The sequence below is a fragment of the Brienomyrus brachyistius genome, chromosome 1 (assembly GCF_023856365.1).
Source record: "Brienomyrus brachyistius isolate T26 chromosome 1, BBRACH_0.4, whole genome shotgun sequence".
In the NCBI taxonomy this organism is placed as follows: Eukaryota; Metazoa; Chordata; class Actinopteri; order Osteoglossiformes; family Mormyridae; genus Brienomyrus; species Brienomyrus brachyistius.
The window spans coordinates 42,698,676-42,718,177 of NC_064533.1; the positions used below are offsets into that span (position 1 = coordinate 42,698,676).

At 41.1% G+C, this 19,502-nt stretch overlaps 2 protein-coding genes across 3 annotated transcripts; one reads left to right on the forward strand and one right to left on the reverse strand.

Annotated features, from left to right (window-relative positions):
* The first annotated feature begins 821 nt into the window (after positions 1 to 821).
* zgc:162816 (uncharacterized protein LOC571260 homolog) lies at positions 822 to 4,409 on the forward strand. The gene is made up of 8 exons (XM_049016586.1): positions 822 to 1,002; positions 1,422 to 1,574; positions 1,728 to 2,008; positions 2,273 to 2,453; positions 3,272 to 3,393; positions 3,502 to 3,688; positions 3,789 to 3,894; positions 3,981 to 4,409. Exons 2-8 carry the CDS (start codon positions 1,429 to 1,431, stop codon positions 4,068 to 4,070), a joined length of 1,113 nt encoding a protein of 370 aa, XP_048872543.1. The 5' UTR covers positions 822 to 1,002; positions 1,422 to 1,428; the 3' UTR covers positions 4,071 to 4,409.
* An 819-nt stretch (positions 4,410 to 5,228) lies between these two features.
* xrcc5 (X-ray repair complementing defective repair in Chinese hamster cells 5) lies at positions 5,229 to 13,410 on the reverse strand. 2 transcript variants are annotated; one of them, XM_049016573.1, is made up of 21 exons: positions 13,292 to 13,410; positions 12,555 to 12,668; positions 12,295 to 12,478; positions 11,483 to 11,531; positions 11,253 to 11,375; positions 10,863 to 11,057; positions 10,649 to 10,763; positions 10,373 to 10,511; positions 9,823 to 9,935; positions 9,593 to 9,655; positions 9,214 to 9,351; positions 8,943 to 9,033; positions 7,914 to 8,041; positions 7,625 to 7,821; positions 7,348 to 7,435; positions 7,133 to 7,202; positions 6,836 to 6,945; positions 6,571 to 6,667; positions 6,418 to 6,485; positions 6,209 to 6,274; positions 5,229 to 5,385 (listed from the first exon to the last, which is right to left on the reverse strand). In XM_049016573.1, exons 1-21 carry the CDS (start codon positions 13,307 to 13,309, stop codon positions 5,371 to 5,373), a joined length of 2,181 nt encoding a protein of 726 aa, XP_048872530.1. In that variant the 5' UTR covers positions 13,310 to 13,410; the 3' UTR covers positions 5,229 to 5,370. The 2 variants fall into 2 exon arrangements, with proteins under 2 accessions (XP_048872530.1, XP_048872522.1); XM_049016565.1 differs by having other exon boundaries at positions 6,418 to 6,488.
* Between the last annotated feature and the right edge of the window lie 6,092 nt (positions 13,411 to 19,502).

Below are 19,502 nucleotides of genomic sequence, written 5' to 3' on the forward strand. Positions count from 1 at the left end.
GGATATTATGGTCCACAGTATCGAATGCTGCAGTAAATTCTAATAATACCGACAGAGATATACAGCCACGGTCAGAAGCCATAAGTAAATCATTCATTACTTTGACTAGAGCAGTTTCTGTGCTATGTGCATTATTTTTCTGTAGGAAATAAGGCAACTGACTAACTACAACCTTTTCCATGATCTTTGAAATGAAAGGAAGATTTGAGATAGGTCTATAATTTCCTAAAACATTCGGTTCAAGATTTGGTTTCTTTAGGACGGGTCTAATAACAGCCATTTTAAAAGGTTTTGGAACATATCCAAGCCTAAGAAATGAGTTTAACACATTTAATAGGGTAGTACTAATCTGTGGTACAATTTCCTTGAAGAATTTTGTAGGAATTGCGTCTACGAGGCTAGTAGAGGATTTACAGGAGGAAACTAAGCTCAAAAGTTCTGAGTGTTTTATAGAAAGACAAGATTCAAAGGTCTCCTTATTGGTAGGCATAAGACCAGCCGGAGGCTGGCAGCTGTAAGTAGCTAAGGACATGCACTGGATTGTCTGTCTTAGTTATTTTACGATTTAAAAATGTAATAAAGTCATCACTCTTAAGAGCTTGCGGAACTTGCGAGTTTAATGAAGAATTCTGTGTTAATCTAGACACGGATTCAAATAGGAATATAGAATTGGTTTTGTTCACGTCTATTAATCTGGAGAGATACACAGACCCAGCAGTCACTAGTGCTTGTCTGTATTTAGAGAGGCTCTCTTTCCAGGCAGATATGAAAACTTCTAGTTCAGTTGACCCCTTTTGCGCTCTAGCTTGCGTAATGCCTGTTTGAGTTCACGTGTATGAGTGCCAGGGGGCAGGTTTCTTATCTGTAAGCTTTATCTTCTTAAGTGGAGCTATAAGATCTAGTGTATTACGAAGGGATTTTTCCATGTTTGCAGTTGCCTGTTCAAGAGGGGGCCGGTTTACTTGGTGTTATAGGGAGTGCAGGGAATTCTTCGTTTATTTCGTGAGTAACCACTTCGTAGTCATTGTTTCCAGTCAGTTTTGTTATGCTCGCTGGGTCTTTTTTGTACATATATCAGCATTTTCTGGCTCAGTAGTAGCACAGTACGTATATGCAGTACGACATCAATTTGCTGGACAGAATAACTAAAACTGTGTGTGTGTGTATATATATATATATATACACAAACAGAAGTAAATGCCGAGAGCTGTAAATGTACGACCATTTACGCCCCCATCTTGTCCCGCCCCTACCCGATTTAATCAGTAGACCGGTAACCCTTGACTTGTACTGGGACTCGTGTGTAACGTCATTATCAGTTCCGAGGAGCGCAGCAATATATCGAAGGTTGCTATATCATATAACTTCGGTGGTACGAAGTGTCTAACCCTTGAGTCCTAGTTGAATCTCTTCCCTTTCAGTTATATCATGGAGGACATATTAGTTAGCGATCTCTGCACGCCAGTTTTCATCGTTGACCTACAGAAGGTGAAGCAAAACGCCCAGGCGATGCTGGAGCGTTTTCAGCAGATGGGAGTTCAACTCCGACCTCACATGAAAACTCATAAAACTATGTAAGAAACTAAATACACATTTTAAAGGCTTATCTCTTGATCTAATATCTTTAATTTTAATCGTACAGTTGATAATACTTGTCGTACTTTGTTCTAACAGCACCCTGAAGCTGTTAAATGTTGTTCGAATTGTGTTTGCATTGACCTTCCCAGTGAGTGTGGTGAGATCATGACTGGAGGCTCGCGTCGTTGCATCGCTGTATCTACTTTGGCCGAAGCTGCCTTTTATGCAGAGCATGGCTTTGACGACATCCTCTATGCGTACCCTCTGCCCCTCGACAAGGTGGAACGCTGTGCGCAGCTTTCAGAGGAGCTGGTGCTTTTCCATGTTCTCATAGACAGCCATGTAGCTTTGCAGCAACTGCGAACACGCCCACTCAAGGGTGGTAAAGTGTGGAGGGTTTGGCTGAAACTGGATTGTGACAATGGGAGGGGTAAGAATCAGCCTGTCAGCAAGTACTACTGTGGTAGATGTTAATATTAAGGTGCAAAAAAGCAGTACTTTAGTGATCACAATGCGTAGATTTATTGAGGATCAAGTGTCTCGAAGTTGCTTATCAGTTTCACAAATTAAAATGATAAATTAGCATAATGTTAAACACAATTCACCTAATGGCTTCACAATCTTGTGGCGGGCTCATGTCCATTATATCAAAAATGAATGTGGTGTTTGAAATTACCCCTCTTACCACTGACAGCTGGAGTTCCACATTCAGAACCGGCAGCTTTGCTCTTGGCCCAGGACATCTTCCGAAGTGAAGGAGTAGAGCTGACTGGAATTTATGTGCACTGTGGAAACACCTACAGCTGCTCAGGGGAGGAGCACATCAAAGCCAGTGCCCAGAAAACTACCACATTTATTCTGCACTTCATGGAGAAGTAAAGTGCTTTCTATGCCCTGTTCACTCCCCTGAGTTTTAACATCCATTTTAAAATTAATAACACACAGTTCCAGTCTCTGGTAAGACAGTTAACTGAGTGCTTATATACTGATCGAAAACGTGCTGTGTTCCATTTACCTTGGAGGTCGGAACTCTGAATTAGGAATGTCATCATACACGAGTTAAGTGTTCCAGTACAGTACGCCAGAAAGCCATTTAGCAATATCAGGGACCCGTTTCAAAAAGCAATATTTCTTGCTTAGCCGTATAACTAGTCAGATTTAATTGACCTCAATTTAAATGTCCTTTATCTTCATTTATTTACATTTAGATCAGACTCCTTTAAATTTGAAAAGTTGTCCAGCTATGTAAGAAATCCTGCTTTTTGAAACGAGCCCTAGCTCTATTCCGGTTAATTGTTAGCCATTTTGAGCAATACTAGGCGATAGCACATTACACAGAATTTTGCGCATAAAAACATTGCATGTACGACCTACTTAATGAGCCACAAATAAGACGCTAATAAACAGTATAAAACTACAGCTTTCACTTCTGTTGATAAAGGATATAGCCGTCTAGAATTCTGAGGTTAGGATTGTGTAGATTCCTCAGCCTTCTGGAGTCAGAATTCTGACTTCAGTGGGTGTTCCGGTTGAAATTAACAATCAGGAACTCTGATTTTCTGACTTACGAGTTCAAATGGAATGCAACATGCTGTGGATACTAAAAAATATCAATTTTTCTAAGAACACAGAAAATCATTGTTGAGAAGCTAATATTTGACATTTTGACACACCATGCATGTGCTCTGAAAAGGATGAAGGCAGCTGGAATGGATGGCCCCAAGTCCAGCATTGGCTCCACTCCCTCCTGCAGCCACCCAGTGCAGGACATGGCTCAGCTCAGTGAGGTGCATCCTGGGAACTATGTTTTTTATGGTGAGCCTTAACTCCCAAAATAATACTGGAGCTACAGTTTCATCCCACAATGCTGTAAAAGTAATGAATGGACTGCTGCAAGTGAACTCACATAGCATCTGACCACAGATGTCCAGCAGATGATGATTGGCTCTTGTAAGCTGGAGCAGGTGGCAGTGCGAGTCCTTACCCGGGTCATAGGACATTACCCAAGCAGGAACCAGCTGCTGGTGGATTGCGGCTGGGCTGCGCTCAGTCACGACGGAGGCTGCCTCCCCACAGGCTATGCCATCATCGAAGGCCACCCCAACCTGAGGTCAGCACAATTTATCTACTGCACTTTTAGTTCTGGGTATTGGCAGTCATGTCAAAATTCAATTTAATGGCATCTCACATTGTGACCTTCTTTTCTCTAGACTGCTGTCTATGACTCAGGAACATGGACGGATTGAACCAATCTCTGGTAACCTGCATTACGAGAAATTCCCAATTGGAGCCATGCTCTCTCTCATTCCTTACCATGTAAGTAACAGCAGCTTCTTCCCAGGACTTTATGAAATGCAATGGCCTGTTCTGATGGACTGAAATGTTAAACATTCTCTCTGCAGGCTTGTGCTACAGCCATGATGCATGCCATATTCTTTGTCCACTCGGAAGGGAAGGTTGTGGAGAAATGGACACCCACTCGAGGGTGGTGATGTCACTGAAAAAGCCCCACCCCAACTCTCATTTCAACATAGAAAAGCAAACTTTGCTATGAATGGGCACTTTCCCACTGCACCACATATGGTACTTCTGGTAAGGTGCTTTCGGTACTTTCGTTTTTCCATTGACTTCCGGTCGAGTACCAAAAGTGGGTACCGTACTACTTTGATATTTTGGGGAAGGACTTGACACGCTTTGTTGGTTGGTTTTGCATATTGCCTGCTACTGAAACACAGTACAAATGCTGCCTTGAAAACTGTTGCGAACTCAGTTTATTTTCTAAGTAAAAAAAAAAAAAAAGGATTTGGTCATAAGAACATATACATCAAAAAGATCTGGATTGCATGACAAAAAATTTAAAAGCATTTTGTTGAATATACTAATACAGCATGCATATAGCGTGCTGTTCTAGTGATGTGATTAAGTTGTAGTAATGAATATTGGTATTTATAAAACAGGAGTTCATAAATTTCCCACAAACCTGTCTTGATTACAATTGTCTTGGAGAATGCATGCAGTGCTCACAGAAAAGCAATGTAGGTAAACTTTAAACAGATTTTTAAACATAAGAATCTATAAAAGAAATAAATTGCAAAGCTTGTCAAGTTGTTTTATGAGATTGAGTAAAAATATTTTTGAAACTTTAACCCCCACGGTATAATGTCGGTAAAGAACTGAAAGTAAGAAAAAGCCATATTTTAATATAGCTGACTGTAGATAATTGTATGTGCATAATATGCGATGTTGGTATTAATACCTGCACATCATATAGCCCTATAATATACTACAGCCATTTTCCAAATTAAGTACAAAATAGCCTGCCTGACATTATGATGTCATTCAGTATCAGTACTTTACTTTCAGTACTTTATGCCAGTCACGAAGTACCATACTTTTGGTACTTTCTCAAAAGTACCAAAAGTTCAGTACCTGGTGGAGTGGAAAAATGCCCAATGTGTTTCCACTTAGCAAACATTCTTTAGAATAAGAAACTAATGTTTTTTGTTTCTGAACAAAACTGTGGCTAAAATATAATGCTTACATAAGAATTCAATAAAAGCAGTAAAAGTATTAAACTGTCTTTTTTTCTTTTTGCTTGTGTTTAGCCATTAGTAAATCCAGCAGAATGGAGTGCTTTTAAATACTTGAACTGAGCATTTTGACAGTATTTTATTATGCATGAATAAACAGGGTAAAAACTCCAGGTTTGGGTAGCTCTGGCAGCAAATTATGGGTTCGCACCAGTGCCCAGCTCCTGCACAGGTACCTTCTTGCTGTGTAATCATGACGTGGTCACACGAGCTCCAGCTGCAGAAAGAGTGTGAGACAGAGAGAAGGAGCTTGTTTATAGATTCAGCCCTACTGATACACCACCCACACAGGTAAGCATCATCATCTGCCATGCTTACTGTTAGTAACAGCCCCAACTCCTACCAATCAAATCAGACTTATATATCACCTTTCCTGCAAGCTTAATGAAACACAGAATCAACCAATCCCTACTTGCCTCTATCACCAAAAATATGTAAAATAAAAGGGCATGACAATAAGGGACAATTATAAGTAAATAAACAAATAGATAAAATAAGTACATAAAAGAATAGACACTTTGAATTTTGAAAACAGGAACTTAGGAGACAGCATCATAGATCAAATTTGCATAAGGAAACGTCAGAGGCAGGTTAAAACATACCGAGTTAACTTTTAACTTGTCTGCAAAAGAGCGGTTCAGGATGCATTTCACTACATGTTGTACTTTGTTTAATTCACATACATAGTTATACAATCTTGAATCCTGATGCCCTCAGGTCTTTAGGAAGGCTGTTCCACAGACGTGGACCATAGTAACAAAAGGATGCTTCACCGTGGGTTTTAGGCCACTACCTGAAGATCTGAGACTTCTAGAAGGCTCATAGAATACATCTGTTAAATAGGTAGGTCCAAGACCATTAAGAGCTCTGTAAACCAGTAAAAGAATCCTGAAATCAATTCTGAAGCAGACTGGTAGCCAGTGCAGGGACCAATCACGAAGATCTCTGTTTTGTACTGACTTAGCCGCAGAAAATTCTTGATCAACCATGACTTGATATTTAAAAAGCAGTTAAAAAGGGCATCTATCGGTCCTACTCACCAAATCATCTACATCTTCAGCATCCTCTGCAGCTGCTGCTTCAGGATTTTCTTCTATGGTCATAAACTGAGACAAAAATGGTTGGAATGGATTGGAAACCTGTACACTACAAAAAGCACAGCACTCTTGGTCCTTACACATCAGGACCCTCAGCCCTTCACACCTGTTCTACTGCAAAGACTGCCACGATGATGCATCAGCAAACCCACCTGCGCTGCTTCCTGCGGTGAAACAGAACTTCCTGCCACCTCAGCCATGCTGATCAGCGTGATGCTGTCTGCTAAGAGTAACCACATGGACACATTACTTAGTTCCAAAAAGCAAACCATTCTGCGGTGTTAAGGGTTCGATGCTGGACATACTTTGAACCAGAAGATTCCAGAATTCCTGAAGCCCTTGATCAGAAATAATCCTCTTCAGTGATTGCAGGTAGCTGTTATAAGGGTCTGCGTTGGCAACCTGTCCAAACAAAGCAAAGAATGTGGCAGTTATGGGGCATCCTATTCCTACAAAACACCCTGTTTTAGCGTGCAAACGACATTATTCGAGGTTCAAAGCCAAGCTCTGGGATACCATTTTACTCTGTACCAGTGGCTCTACTGCAACCAATTACAAGGCCGATCTTACCTTGATGGACTCTTCTTTGAATACCTTGATGCAGTCAATAGATTTCATGTAGTAAGGAATACTTTTGTTGCTTAGCAACTGCTCAATCCTAAGGGTAAGCTGTTGGCAAACTGCAATGAAAAGAAAAAAAGCTTCACAATTAACAAGGCTTTTCACAGAGTAAGAGATCCTGGCCAGAGCAATCTTAACCATAACGGACTTGGACATGGGTGCTCTGTTCTCCTCCCTGTCCTGATCCTTCAATAGGACAGACTCCTAATAATCAGTCTCTGTTCCCCTAATGTATAAATGTCCCACCTTGTGCAAAGGGAAACGTTTTCTGTTGAATGAGCGTACAGAAGTCCTTAGCAGGATTCAAGCTGCCCACCTGCAAGACAAACAGTTAGGCACAGTTCAGGAGCTCTGTGCATTGTTACTGAAGCTGGAAAAGAATGCCAGCTTCTATAATGTTCTTTCAGAGCGAAGACTCTTGCAGTTCTGCAGAAACCTGTGGTCTGCTTCTTGACACTCACTGCAGTAATGGCCTGTGAGATCTCCTGCAGATTGAACTCCTCCTCTTTCTCCTCCTTGGCCCTTTTTGCATCTGGCTCCTCCTCATTCCTAGGCATAAGCAGAGTGAGGACAATGCAGAGATGTGCTTTGCTTGCAGAGAACTGGAATGCAATGCAAACACATTCTCTTGACTCTGCACTACAAGACACTTCATTTTTACTTGAATAAGTCCAAGTACTCAGCTCTGTTGAAAGGCATGGCCACAATGACCAGTGGATGTCACCAGACAAGTCCTACCTGTGTCCGAACACATCTGCACTGGTCTTTTGCTCTTTCTTGCGCACAACTTCCTTCAGCGGAAACTGTAGTTTCAGTTCCTGCAGTGGTACATGGCAGCGTGTGGCAAGCACTTGAGGGCGCTCTAGTGCTGCTCGCAACCAGGACTCCATGGGAGGCAGAGAGATGTTTGGGTTTAGGGCCCGGTGCTGTAGGCACTGTAGATCGAGAGGCATGGGAGAGGCAGCGTGACACAGCCATGAATAATGACTGACAAACAAATTCTGTGATGCAGCAACTGTTGGTGTACCTGGAAAAGCCTCTGGAACTGGGGGTTGGCCATGTGGTTGACCTTGAAGATGTCTACAGTCTCTCCATCCTGCTCTTCCAGCAACATCATGGAGTCAATGAGCGAGTCCACCGCAGAGAGCTGTTTGGCTGGCAGAGCACATATACGGGGCTTTCTGAGGTTCATGGTCTGGGTTCTCTCCACTTACTCTTATTTTTGTTGTCTGAAAATTGCACTTAATGTAATGGACAACTGCATCATGCAGGGGATGCTTTGCCTGCTATGACTCTGTACTGAATATCTACTTTGAGAAAATGCACATGATCTAGTCAGCTTCTGATCTCTAGGGTCCAGTTCAAGAAGTTTCATCTGGACTAATGATAATGAAATTTATTATTTTGTTTGATACTGATGGCTGGTGGATTATTTTATGGGGACAAAATCCCTTTTATTAACTTTAGTGTGTTAAATGCTTAATAAATAGCCTCATTTCTGCTTCATCACTGTAATGGTTCAAGTGCAAAATATAACTAAATGTATATATTACATGGCAGTTTCAAAGTCTTATTGCACTTTGTTCTTGAAATCCACCTGAATCCACCCTTCTGCTGGGATCAGGGTAAAACAAGACTGAATGATGTGATACAATCCAAATTAAAAATTCTTTTGAACAACCCACTTTCAAGATTTGATCTAGTCAGATAGCCAAAATCCAGTCAGATTACTTCTGAACAACTGGGATCAGCTGTCATAAAAACCTGAATAATCCCATACTAATGTGTGATATCTGCTATTGTGTATGACATCCTAAGACACGCTGTGCGCAGGCTGAAACAGAGCACTTCTTTTGTGTGTGTGTGTGTGTGTGTGTGTGTGTGTGTGTGTGTGTACAGGAGTGCAACAAACATTGAAAAACACTGCATGGGCCATCCACAGAGTTACTATTACTAGGTGTTATTAAAATTGCAAGTCAGAGAGTGAGTGTTAATAATGACAGGAACAGTATCTGTATCTGTGTAGGTATGTACATGTTCACCCAGAATGACACACCTAAGGCTGTAAACTTCCTGTTGTTTTCCAGGGAAGGGAAGCTGAAGAAGCGTAAATCCTCCATGAAAGGTAGCTGTACATATATCAAGCACTGGGGAGAAGATTGGGAAGCAGTTTAGCAAAGCTTGATAATATCCAGATTTTCTTCACCCTCAAAAATGAGCAAGTGTCATATGCAACCGTCAGTGTGGCCAAGACTTATATAGCAGAGAAAGCAGAGACTTCAACAGCAGAGCCCCCCCCCCAACTAAACCCTAACCCCCTGTCTCACCTCATACTTGTCCTTGATGCAGGGAAAGGCAGCTCCCACCTGGGGGTTACTCCTGCGGTCATAGGTGTAGCGTACAACTGCAGCCATTTTCAGCTCCTCCAGGGCCCTGATTAGAGCTGATAAGGCTATGGCAGCATGCTGAGCCAGCCAAGCAAACAGAGAAGCGGTGAAAACTGCATTTAATCCTGGTACAGAGACAGAAACGATTAGAGACCCAGCAAAGCTGTCAGTAAAGCTGGGCCCTGCTACACGTGGCTGCCCTTTGCAGAAAACTTACTCTACAAAGTTGGGGAGGTGTAAAGACAATTTCCCCATGGGGATCAATAAAGTATCTATACATTTCATTCAAATACTTTTAGCTCTGGCTATGATGACTCACCTCATCATCTTTGGGGGGAAACACCTTGAGGACCTGCGTGCCCATGAACTGGTGACGCTGAATCTGCATTTTGGAGTTTTGAGTGATATATTAATCATTGGTTCTTTGGTTTTTCTTATATCACAACAAAATTTTGTAGACGAACTGAAATGCACTGAACAATGAAGCACATTGGCATACTGTCGATCTGTGACTAAGGAGTGGAATCCCAGCAGAGAAAGATTTGGTACCAAGTTCTGCTTGGTGAACCCAAGCACTGCAAAGCACTTCCCATCACACTTGTATTTCATCTGCTCTTGATCCACTTTGGAGAAAGGCACAATGTCGCTGCCATAGCAGAATCCTTTTGATAAGAGATGACAAAGAAAAACAACACAAATGTACATCCAGTGCACCTTCTCTTTCTGTTTAATACACATGATACACTGTGCCATTTTGAAATCTTAAAGATAGCATTTGCTGAGCATGAGGGTGGCCCTCCACACAAAAATAAGTTAGATTTATCATGGGGGACCACAATAAATAGACCACAATAAAATTAAAATAATATTTAAAAGAAATTGAAAATAGAAGGGGATGTTTGTATTGTTTTATTGTGCCGTTTTCAAAGTCATTGTGGTTCTCTATTTGAATCAAAATTATAGCAGGTGTCTGTTGTCCCAGCCTGTCTCTGAGGGCTGGCCTGTCTCTGAGGGCTGGCCTGTCTCTGAGGGCTGGCCACATCTTCCTGCCCATCTGTCCTACACCAGCCTAAGTCCATCCCAGCCCTCAGCCCCTCACCTTGAATGGTGTCATCCCTGGAAACCTCAGTCTCATTATCATCGTTCAAGCAGTAAACAGTGTCTCTCTTCACATCGTCTTTTTGGTGACTCTGTGCATCAACCACCATCCAGCTCTTTTTGACCTTTTCATCTGTCATCTAAGGCAGAAATACAGGTCCCTCAGGTACAAAAAAGCTCTTGCATATGCATACACACATGCTGTACCCCATCTCTGAAGCAGATATGCCCCACACTGATGTCATCTACACAATACATTTGATAGGTGGAGACTCACGGCTTTATAGGCAACAATGCGGATGGACAGAGTGCTGCCAATGGTTAGCTGACATGGCCAGGCTGTGGGCCTTCGCTCAGTCTTCTTGAAGACAGACAGCCTCTCAATGGCTGTGCTGCAGGATAAACAGAAGAGCTTACAAACCTCACATGACCTCTTATGCACAAACACACATAATACAGGTGACACTGACACTGACAAGTGTTATACACACCTGAATGTATAAACCTCTTCCAGACCACCCTGTTCATCCAGTGAGGTCATAATCTGCCTCACCAGCTCCACACCCAGCTGTTGCTCTTCGGTCAGGCCCTTTCCTTCCTGGGTGGACAGCCTAGGCCGCTTTATGCCAAGCTGTCCATCACCCTCTTCACCGTCACCTTCCTCCAGGTACACAGGAAAAGGCAAGCTGAAAGGAACAGAAGTCAGGGGTCAGACATGTGACAGAAGTGCTTGCAGCCCTAATACAATTTAGAGGGGGCACTTTAGACAGTCTACTAGGGAACATTAAACTGAAGTTTAATGAGGTGGTAACTGCTAACCCTAAAGCATAATGTGTTAATATCTAGGATGAAATGAGTGAATGATGCCGAAAACACCGCACAAGAACTGCAGCATGATTCCAGCCCTCTTCAGGTTGGCGATGATAGTATCCAGCTGGTCAGCACTGACATGGGACTGCAGATCGGTCAGCAGAGCTATGCTGATTCGTTCGTGCTTCTTTCCCCTGTACACACACATGCATATGCATGCACACAGTCACGTCAGCGAAATCTGCCAACATTAATTGCGACCATTAGGTTTATTGTTGCTGTTTAATTTGACGCTTCTCACAGTGTCTCTTTCTGTAGGAGATCCATGCACACAACAAGTGCATCCAGCCCTGAAAGGAATTAGTCAAGTCATCTAACCACTCGATATGAGCCTCTTCCAAATATACGCATAGCAACCAGCCTATCAAAGCTCTACACATACACACAAATCCAGTTTTAGCTCTCAGTGATAATACCCATGAAGACCCAATACCATTTCTTAAAGCAGAGTTGCACCGATCCGATATTTGGGATCAGTATCAGTACTGCTCCATACCTAATTAGATGGCTCGCGTACCAGCCATATGAGATTAATCCACGTTACTTAGTTTTCAGCAGTCTGTAAAAAGATAGCTCATACTTCTTATTAAATTGATTTGTATGAGCAGTCATATGTCAGCACTTTCCATTTTAGATGTTTTTTTCGGTATTTAAGCAGAAAGCCAGTGCTGCCACCCAGTATGTTTGACCACAGTGACTTCTCCCTACTGTGATGATATGTGCATGAGCTCAAGAGCATCAGACAAGAGGCTGACAATAGCAAATGCAACTTGCTTGCTTGTAAAGCAAACTAACATGTCTGCAATTGGGAAGTACTTTATGCTTGAAACAACTAGTGGCACAGAGATTTGTAATCTTTGTAAAAAAAAAAAAAAAAAAAAGTTTTGAGAGGTGAAAGTAGCATTTACTGGAAAATCCCACTAAAAGTGCACACGTTTGTCCGAGACAACGCAAGTAATATGAACCAAAGTAATACTGGCACTGTAAAAGTGGGATTGGTGTACCTGTATTTTAAAGTATGAGCTACTGAGTGAGTGGTCCAAAAAAGGATACAATCTGCCTGCTTGCTCCCAGGATGTATTTTTTGCTGGATGTCCTCCAGCAGCTCAAAATCAGGTAGCATCAGGTGTCTATGAACAAATATATTCTGATATTGTCCACTGTCGTCCAGGGAATTCTTAGTATTCTCTGTGCCAAACAACACCAAACCCAGCTCATCCTTGGTCTCTGCAAACACCTAGGAAACACACAGCAGTTTTTCAAACCAAGATCATTAAGCATACAATTTGGAGAGTCAATGAGGTAACCTTTACCTGTCTCTGCACACAGTTTTGAATAACCTTCTTGGCTAGTTCAAAAGATGACTCCTGACCAGGGGCTGAGTTGCTCATGGAGAAGCCTACATCCATGCAGAGCACCATGGCTGACTAAAAGACAGGAAGAAACTCCTAAGGAAGTATAGCAGACGTCTCTGAACAATATCTCCGCAAGGCAGCAAATTTTCCCGCAATGCAGCCGTCCCGGACCATTTAACATGTTGATTGATGTCAAATTTGTCAACGTTCGACTTTATAAGAATAGGGGATATTCGTTTTTTTCGACATCAGTTTTTTTTACGCGGGAAAAAAAGCAAATACGACGTCACATGATTTCAATATTATTGTTATATTATCTCATAAGTTTACCCAAGAAAAAACTTGCTGTAACAATTTCGTTTCACTAAACGATTATGCAATTCAAATATCTATTTTTTTTAAATCACGAAGCTTTTTTAGATGTCTTACTTTTAAGTATCTGCAAATGACATAAACATATAACAGTGGAATCCAATATATTGGAAAAAATAATAATAATAGGCCACATAATAATAAGCCTACAACTGCAGAGCTGCCCACTTTGGTCAACTGGCTTGCGAGAGATTTTCAATTCGAGACAAATCTGCACACGCATTTACATGAATGTAACAATTTTATAACCTTGTAAATAGTATATTGTTGTTGTTACTATTATTTCACTCGATCAAATAAAAAATTTGAATTTCAAAAGTTACCTTTGCAGATCGAGCCATTCTGAGCAGTTCCTTTTATTTCGGTCCGGCTCCCTCAATTTTCCTCCGTTCCCTTTACTTTTATGCTCAGCGTATAACTTGTGCGCAGTAATAAAGGTTCCGCCTCCGGGCCCCAATCGTACATATGTAATATCCCACCAGCGCATGCTTTGAGAATACAATTTTGCTGTGTTGAAGTTAAAATTACACCACAATGTACGTCCTGTAGTGCCTTCAATGACTGTATATAATACATTAAAACTCTAGAAATATGTACTGCCCGTAGTTATTATAGATGAAAAAAACCATAAATAAGTGCTTCCTGTTGTCTTTAAGGTGGTAGTACCTTTAGTGTTTAAGGTGGTAGTGTATGTTGATGCTTCCATGTGCCATTCTCACCAGTGTGGGAAAGTAAAAAAAGACCAATAGGATGTTGGGTTGCATCTCTAGGTGTGTGGAGTTTAAATAAAGAGAGGTGATGCTACGATTATACAATTCCTTGGTAAGACACCACTAGGATATTGTGTGCAGGTTTGGTCACCATACCTTAAGAAGGACATTGCTGCCTCGGAAAGGGTGCAATAAAGGGTGACGAGAATGATTCCTGGTCTTAGAGGAATGTCTTATGAGGAGAGGTTAGCTGAGCTCAATCTGTTTAGCTCCAGGTGTATAAGATTCTAACAGGTCAGGATGCTGTACAGCCAAATGGCTATTTCAATATTAGCTTAAATACTATCACTCGTGGCCATAAGTGGAAATTATATTATTTTGAAATGAATTTGAGAAAGCATATCTTTACACAATGTGTAGTTAGAGTATGGAATAGTCTTCCTGTTAATGTAGTGCAAGCTAAAACCCTGGGTTCCTTTCAATCAGAGGTAGATAAGATTTTAACAACTCTGAGCTATTAGTTAAGTTCTCCCCAAACAAACTTCCAAATGGCCTCATCTCACTTGTAAATTTCTTATGTTCTTATGAGTGAGGGAAGAAGGGAGCCGGAGATCAACAAACGGATCGGAGCAGCTTTACCAATAATGTGGACGCTGTACTGTTCTGTCATGGTGAAGAGGGAGCTTAGCTGGAAGGTGAAGCTCTCGATTTACCATTTAAACTACCCTCACCTATGGTCATGAGCTCTGGGTAGTGACCGAAAGAATGAGATCGCGGATACAAGTGGCTGAAATGAGTTTCCTCCACAGGGTGGCTGGGCTCAGTCTTAGAGATAGGATGAGGAGCTCAGACATTTGGAAAGGGCTCAAAGTACAGCAGCTGGTCCTCCGCATTGAAAATAGCCAGTTGAGGTGATTCGGGCATCTATATAGGACGCCTCATAAGCGGTTTCCTGGGGAGGTGTTTCAGGCATGTCCAACTAGGCAGACCCAGGACACACTGGAGAGATTATTTCTCTTGGTTGGCCTGGGAACGCCTTAGTATTCCCCCGGAATATCTGACTGGTGAGAGGGAGATCTCGGCTTCCTTGCTTAGACTGCTGCCCCAGTAACCCGACCCCGCGCAAGTGGTGGGAAATGGATGGATGGATGGTTGGATGGAAGCGCATGGTCATTATAACCAATTTTTTTCATCTTCTTTATGTCTCAGGCAGATTACCATCTAAAAGACATTTGTATATTTATTACATGAATATAATTTTTACTTAATTCATCTGACGATTTCAAAATAGAGTACAGCTGTTTCAAATGCTTTTCAAATTACAGCACTGTACAAATGAAATTACCAAACGAATACGACATTATACAGTACAGTACTGTATATAATATTCAATTCAATTCAATTTATGCAGCACATCAGTGACAGATCTAGAAAATTTTACATGGGTGGGGGCAAAGTGGTGGCAAGAGATTTGATAATTGTATGAATACTTAATATCAGACTTGGGTGGATGGGGGCCAGCCCATTGCAGGGCACACTCACACACCATTCACTCACACATGCACACCTATGGGCAATTTAGCAAGTCCAATTAGCCTCAGCATGTTTTTGGACTGTGGGGGGAAACCGGAGTACCTGGAGGAAACCCCACGACGACATGGGGAGAACATGCAAACATGTGACCCAGGTGGAGACTTGAACCCGGGTCCCAGAGGTGTGAGGCACCACTGCACCACCATGCCACCCCTAACAGTTAACCAAGTTTTCAAAATGATTTAAAAATACATGCTGTAAATTGCTTTGATACACCTTGTATTTTTGGTTCCCACAGTACATGATTTTGTTGCAATTTTGTTGTTCCTGTATTGTCATTTTATAGTTTTTTTTAAACTATGTGACATTTTCGTTTGCTATTCTACAGTGTTTTGACATCTATAGAAGTTACATGTACATGCAAGTAGGGCTGCAACTAACAACTATTTTGATAGTCGATTAGTCATCAACTATGAAAATGGCGGCAGAAGAGCTTGCAGTAAATATTTCTGTCTTAGCAGATGACATGGAAATTAATCGGGTATCAGCAGTAGATGCGTTTGATAGGTTGTTTGTGTTGTCACAGAGGGTAGAGGAACTTACAATCTTAACTGGACTTGATACGAGAAGGGTGCAAACTAATGTAGCTCAGGCGTTACATCAAGTCACGCAGTTGGTTACCCTCTGTGACAACACAAACAACCTATCAAACGCATCTACTGCTGATACCCGATTAATTTCCATGTCATCTGCTAAGGCAGAAATATTTGCTGCAAGCTCTTCAGCCGCCATTACTCATTCTAACTAAACGAACAAATCAATGGTAGCGAGGCCCTAAACAAGGAAGTGACGTCGTTAATGAAGGTCCACCTTGATGAGCGATCTGACAGTTGGGAATTGCAAATTGAGTTTTCTCCCCAACATGCAATGCAATTCCCGGGGACGCCATTGCCATTTGAATAAAGAGGCAAAAAGCCCATGGCAAAACGAAATGCAATTCAGTGAATTGTCATTCTATTTTTTATTCAAAACATTATGAAATGAATTAAGGATTGCATAAGCACTTTGCACATTGAATTGCCGATTGCAAAATGTATTTTCAAATTACATGCACAGATTAAATATTGAAATGACAAATGCATGCTCTGATTGAATATTGAATTGACAATTGCCAAATGAATTGCCATTTGAATAAAGAGGCAAAAAGCCCATGGCAAAACGAAATGCAATTCAGTGAATTGTCATTCTATTTTTTATTCAAAACATTATGAAATGAATTAAGGATTGCATAAGCACTTTGCACATTGAATTGCCGATTGCAAAATGTATTTTCAAATTACATGCACAGATTAAATATTGAAATGACAAATGCATGCTCTGGTTGAATATTGAATTGACAATTGCAAAATGAATTGCCATTTGAATTTTTGTGCTTATAATCTTCCATAGAATCACACCAGAGTGTGGTGTATTGGTGCACTCTATTGGAAAGCGGTAGTCTTGCATAGGTAGAAATTGTCTGGCGATGCTTATCTACAATCAAATTCATCGGCGACTATTTTTATTGTCAATTTTTGTCGACAATGTCGAATAATCGTTGCACCCTTACATGCAAGTGCTTTCTCTTGCCAGTGAACTTCACATACTGCAATGTAAAATCTTGCAATGTTGAAACTGGCATGTTTGACATAATTCAATTTTTCTCAGTTGCTTCGGCACATTTCATAAAACATACTTAACATTCTCAAGACTGTAAAAGCACTTCTGAAAATTCACGCATACAGCAAAGCACTAGAAAAGTTTATCTGCAAAAGCCTGCAACTCATTCAAAACGATTAGCTTTTGTTTCAAAAGCAAATAATTCCACCAATGAATTAGTCAGTGCCACCAAAATGGAAAAATACAATACAGTAAGCATTGTTTTAACAATAAGCATAAAAAAACTTAGCTATGTTGTCAGTATGTCAGTGTAAGCATGCAAGGCTTTGCATTAAGTATGTAAAGTTCAATGGCATGCACAAGTAACTTCTTCAGATCTCAAAACACAGTTCAGTAGCAAACAAAAAAGTCATGCAGCACTGTATAACACAAAAACAACAAAATGGCAATAGAAGAATAACAAAATGACAACAAAATGTACCGTGGGAACCAAAAACAAAACAATCACTGCAATTTATGGATTATTTCTTTTTGACAGCTTGGTTCACTTTCTTTCATGGGATGGCTAACACGAGGATCACACACATATAGAGTTTTGGGTGTGAAAGTATGACAACGGGAAACTACATCAATCTATTTTGAGCAACAAGATTAAAGCAACTGAAAATTATGCCAAATGATGACCTGTACAATACCATTTGATACATATGAACTGCATCATTTGGAAATTTGTGTGAAGCAATGAGAAATGATGCTCTGCCATACAAAAGTGACATTATGGTGCAAATTATTATTTTTTAATTTTATTATTATTTTTATTATTTTGTAAATTTTAATTGTCATTTGAGAATTGTTTAAAATCAATCAAGAAAAACTGTAAGTATTAGTTGGCAAAAGAAAAATGATCAGTCAGAGACAATGAGAAAGTGGGAACTGACCCATTCAGAATTTTGGAGATACAGTCGGGAGTCCTGTCATGCCCCGATAGTCTGATCCTCCTGTGTGCCACGCCCTGTCATCTACCCTGTGTGGATTCTTCGTGTTTACCAGCTGTTTCTGATCGTCATTAGCCCAATGTATTTAGTCCGCGTTTCCGTTTGTTTCCCCAGCTTGGTCATTGTAGTGTTATGGCGTTTTCTGTCCTGTGTGCTTCTCCTAATGTCAAGTCGCCTGCTTCCCTGGTCTGTTCTCCGCACAGTCACAACAGTCCAGCTGCCCCCTTTTCCCCCCTTGTAGACCCACTCCTGCGGTGCATCTTCACATAGTTACATTATATCAAATTGCTTATTGCAGTTTTACTGCTGCATCTCCGTGGATCATTTTGGTGGTTTATCAGATAGCTAGTCAGAAGCAGATGGGTTACCACAAAGTAGGATGAAGTTGAAAAAAATGAAAGAATACCACAGGTTTATTTTTTTCCATATATTGTCATGTTTAAAACGATCCAAAATTAACACTATAAGTGAACTACTTGATTACTATAAGCAAATTATTAAAAAAGTATTGGTACAGGAATGATTCTGTCTCAAGCTTTTTGATCCCTATAAGCAGTTGATCACTATCACCGTGATCACTATAAGTGGTTTTCACTGTATACTTTATTAATAAACTGTGAATCAGACCCTCCCTTGGCAGGATACCCTTCGCCAGGACCCAAGAACAGAGACAGGATAGTTAACTCAGTGTTTTAAAAAGATTACCACATGTTGTGAACAAACCCATCTACAGAGCATAGCAAAACCACCACAATCACAGTAATCCAACCCACCCAAGCACTGCCTTAAACTGCAACCCACACCACACAGTATAACCACCCAGCAAGAAACCTTCCCACCACAATATTAAGCTACAGAGCACTCTGGGGCAACCTGTAAAAAGAATCATGAAGGATGACACCACAAAAAATAGAAAAGGGGTTAAAAGGAGAATTCCCCTGAACTCATTCAGACCCCACAAGAAGAAATATCACTGTATTCATTCTGCAGTGAGCAAGGGCGAGGTGAATGATGAATTAGCCATAAAGTGTGACACTGCCACCCTCATCCTACTACCTACATTACAATGAGGTATTTAGTGCTCCAAACTCATCCAGCACCCCCCTCCCCTTTTCCTTTATCTCAGGTCAGGTCATGTATGTTGGGGATCATGCACTGGTGCAGAGCATTGCTGTACCCACCACAGGAATCGGGTATACCTCATTATCTTAATTACTCCTCCGCCATTCAGTTGCCAGAGGCCCACTGTCAGTCTGATGCTGACATACAGTATGTCTGCCAAAGCAGAAAAGGTGCTTGTGATTGGAGACTCGACTGTTAGAAATGTTAGAGTTTCTAACAATCGGAAAGCAGCGGTTTCTGTAAAATGCCTCCCTGGGGCCAGAGTTTCTGACATCAAGGCGAAGTTGGATTGTCTCTTCGGTAATGAAGTCTCCACCTTAGTTGTTCATGCTGGAACTAATGACATAAGGTCCCGACAATCCTATGTATTAAAGAGGAGCTTCATTTCTATGTGTGCAAAAGCTAAAACAAAATGCCAGACTCCTTTTTTGGTGCGTTACCATTTCTTTAAGGATGGGGTGTAACCTATAGTAGGCTACTCTCCCTAAACCTCTGGTTAGAGACTTGGCGTGCAT

What these genes read in the sequence shown, in the direction of transcription:
- zgc:162816 (XM_049016586.1), top strand. Translation starts at nt 1,429, where the DNA reads ATGGAGGACATATTAGTTAGCGATCTCTGCACGCCAGTTTTCATCGTT. An exon ending in TGGGAACTATGTTTTTTATG is followed by an intron (nt 3,394 to 3,501) that starts GTGAGCCTTAAC and finishes ATCTGACCACAG; the next exon opens with ATGTCCAGCAGATGATGATT. An exon ending in GAAGGCCACCCCAACCTGAG is followed by an intron (nt 3,689 to 3,788) that starts GTCAGCACAATT and finishes TCTTTTCTCTAG; the next exon opens with ACTGCTGTCTATGACTCAGG.
- xrcc5 (XM_049016565.1), bottom strand. An exon ending in CTCCTACAGAAAGAGACACT is followed by an intron (nt 11,376 to 11,482) that starts GTGAGAAGCGTC and finishes GTGTGTGTACAG; the next exon opens with GGGAAAGAAGCACGAACGAA. An exon ending in CAGGAAGTTTACAGCCTTAG is followed by an intron (nt 8,042 to 8,942) that starts GTGTGTCATTCT and finishes GTGCTCTGCCAG; the next exon opens with CCAAACAGCTCTCTGCGGTG.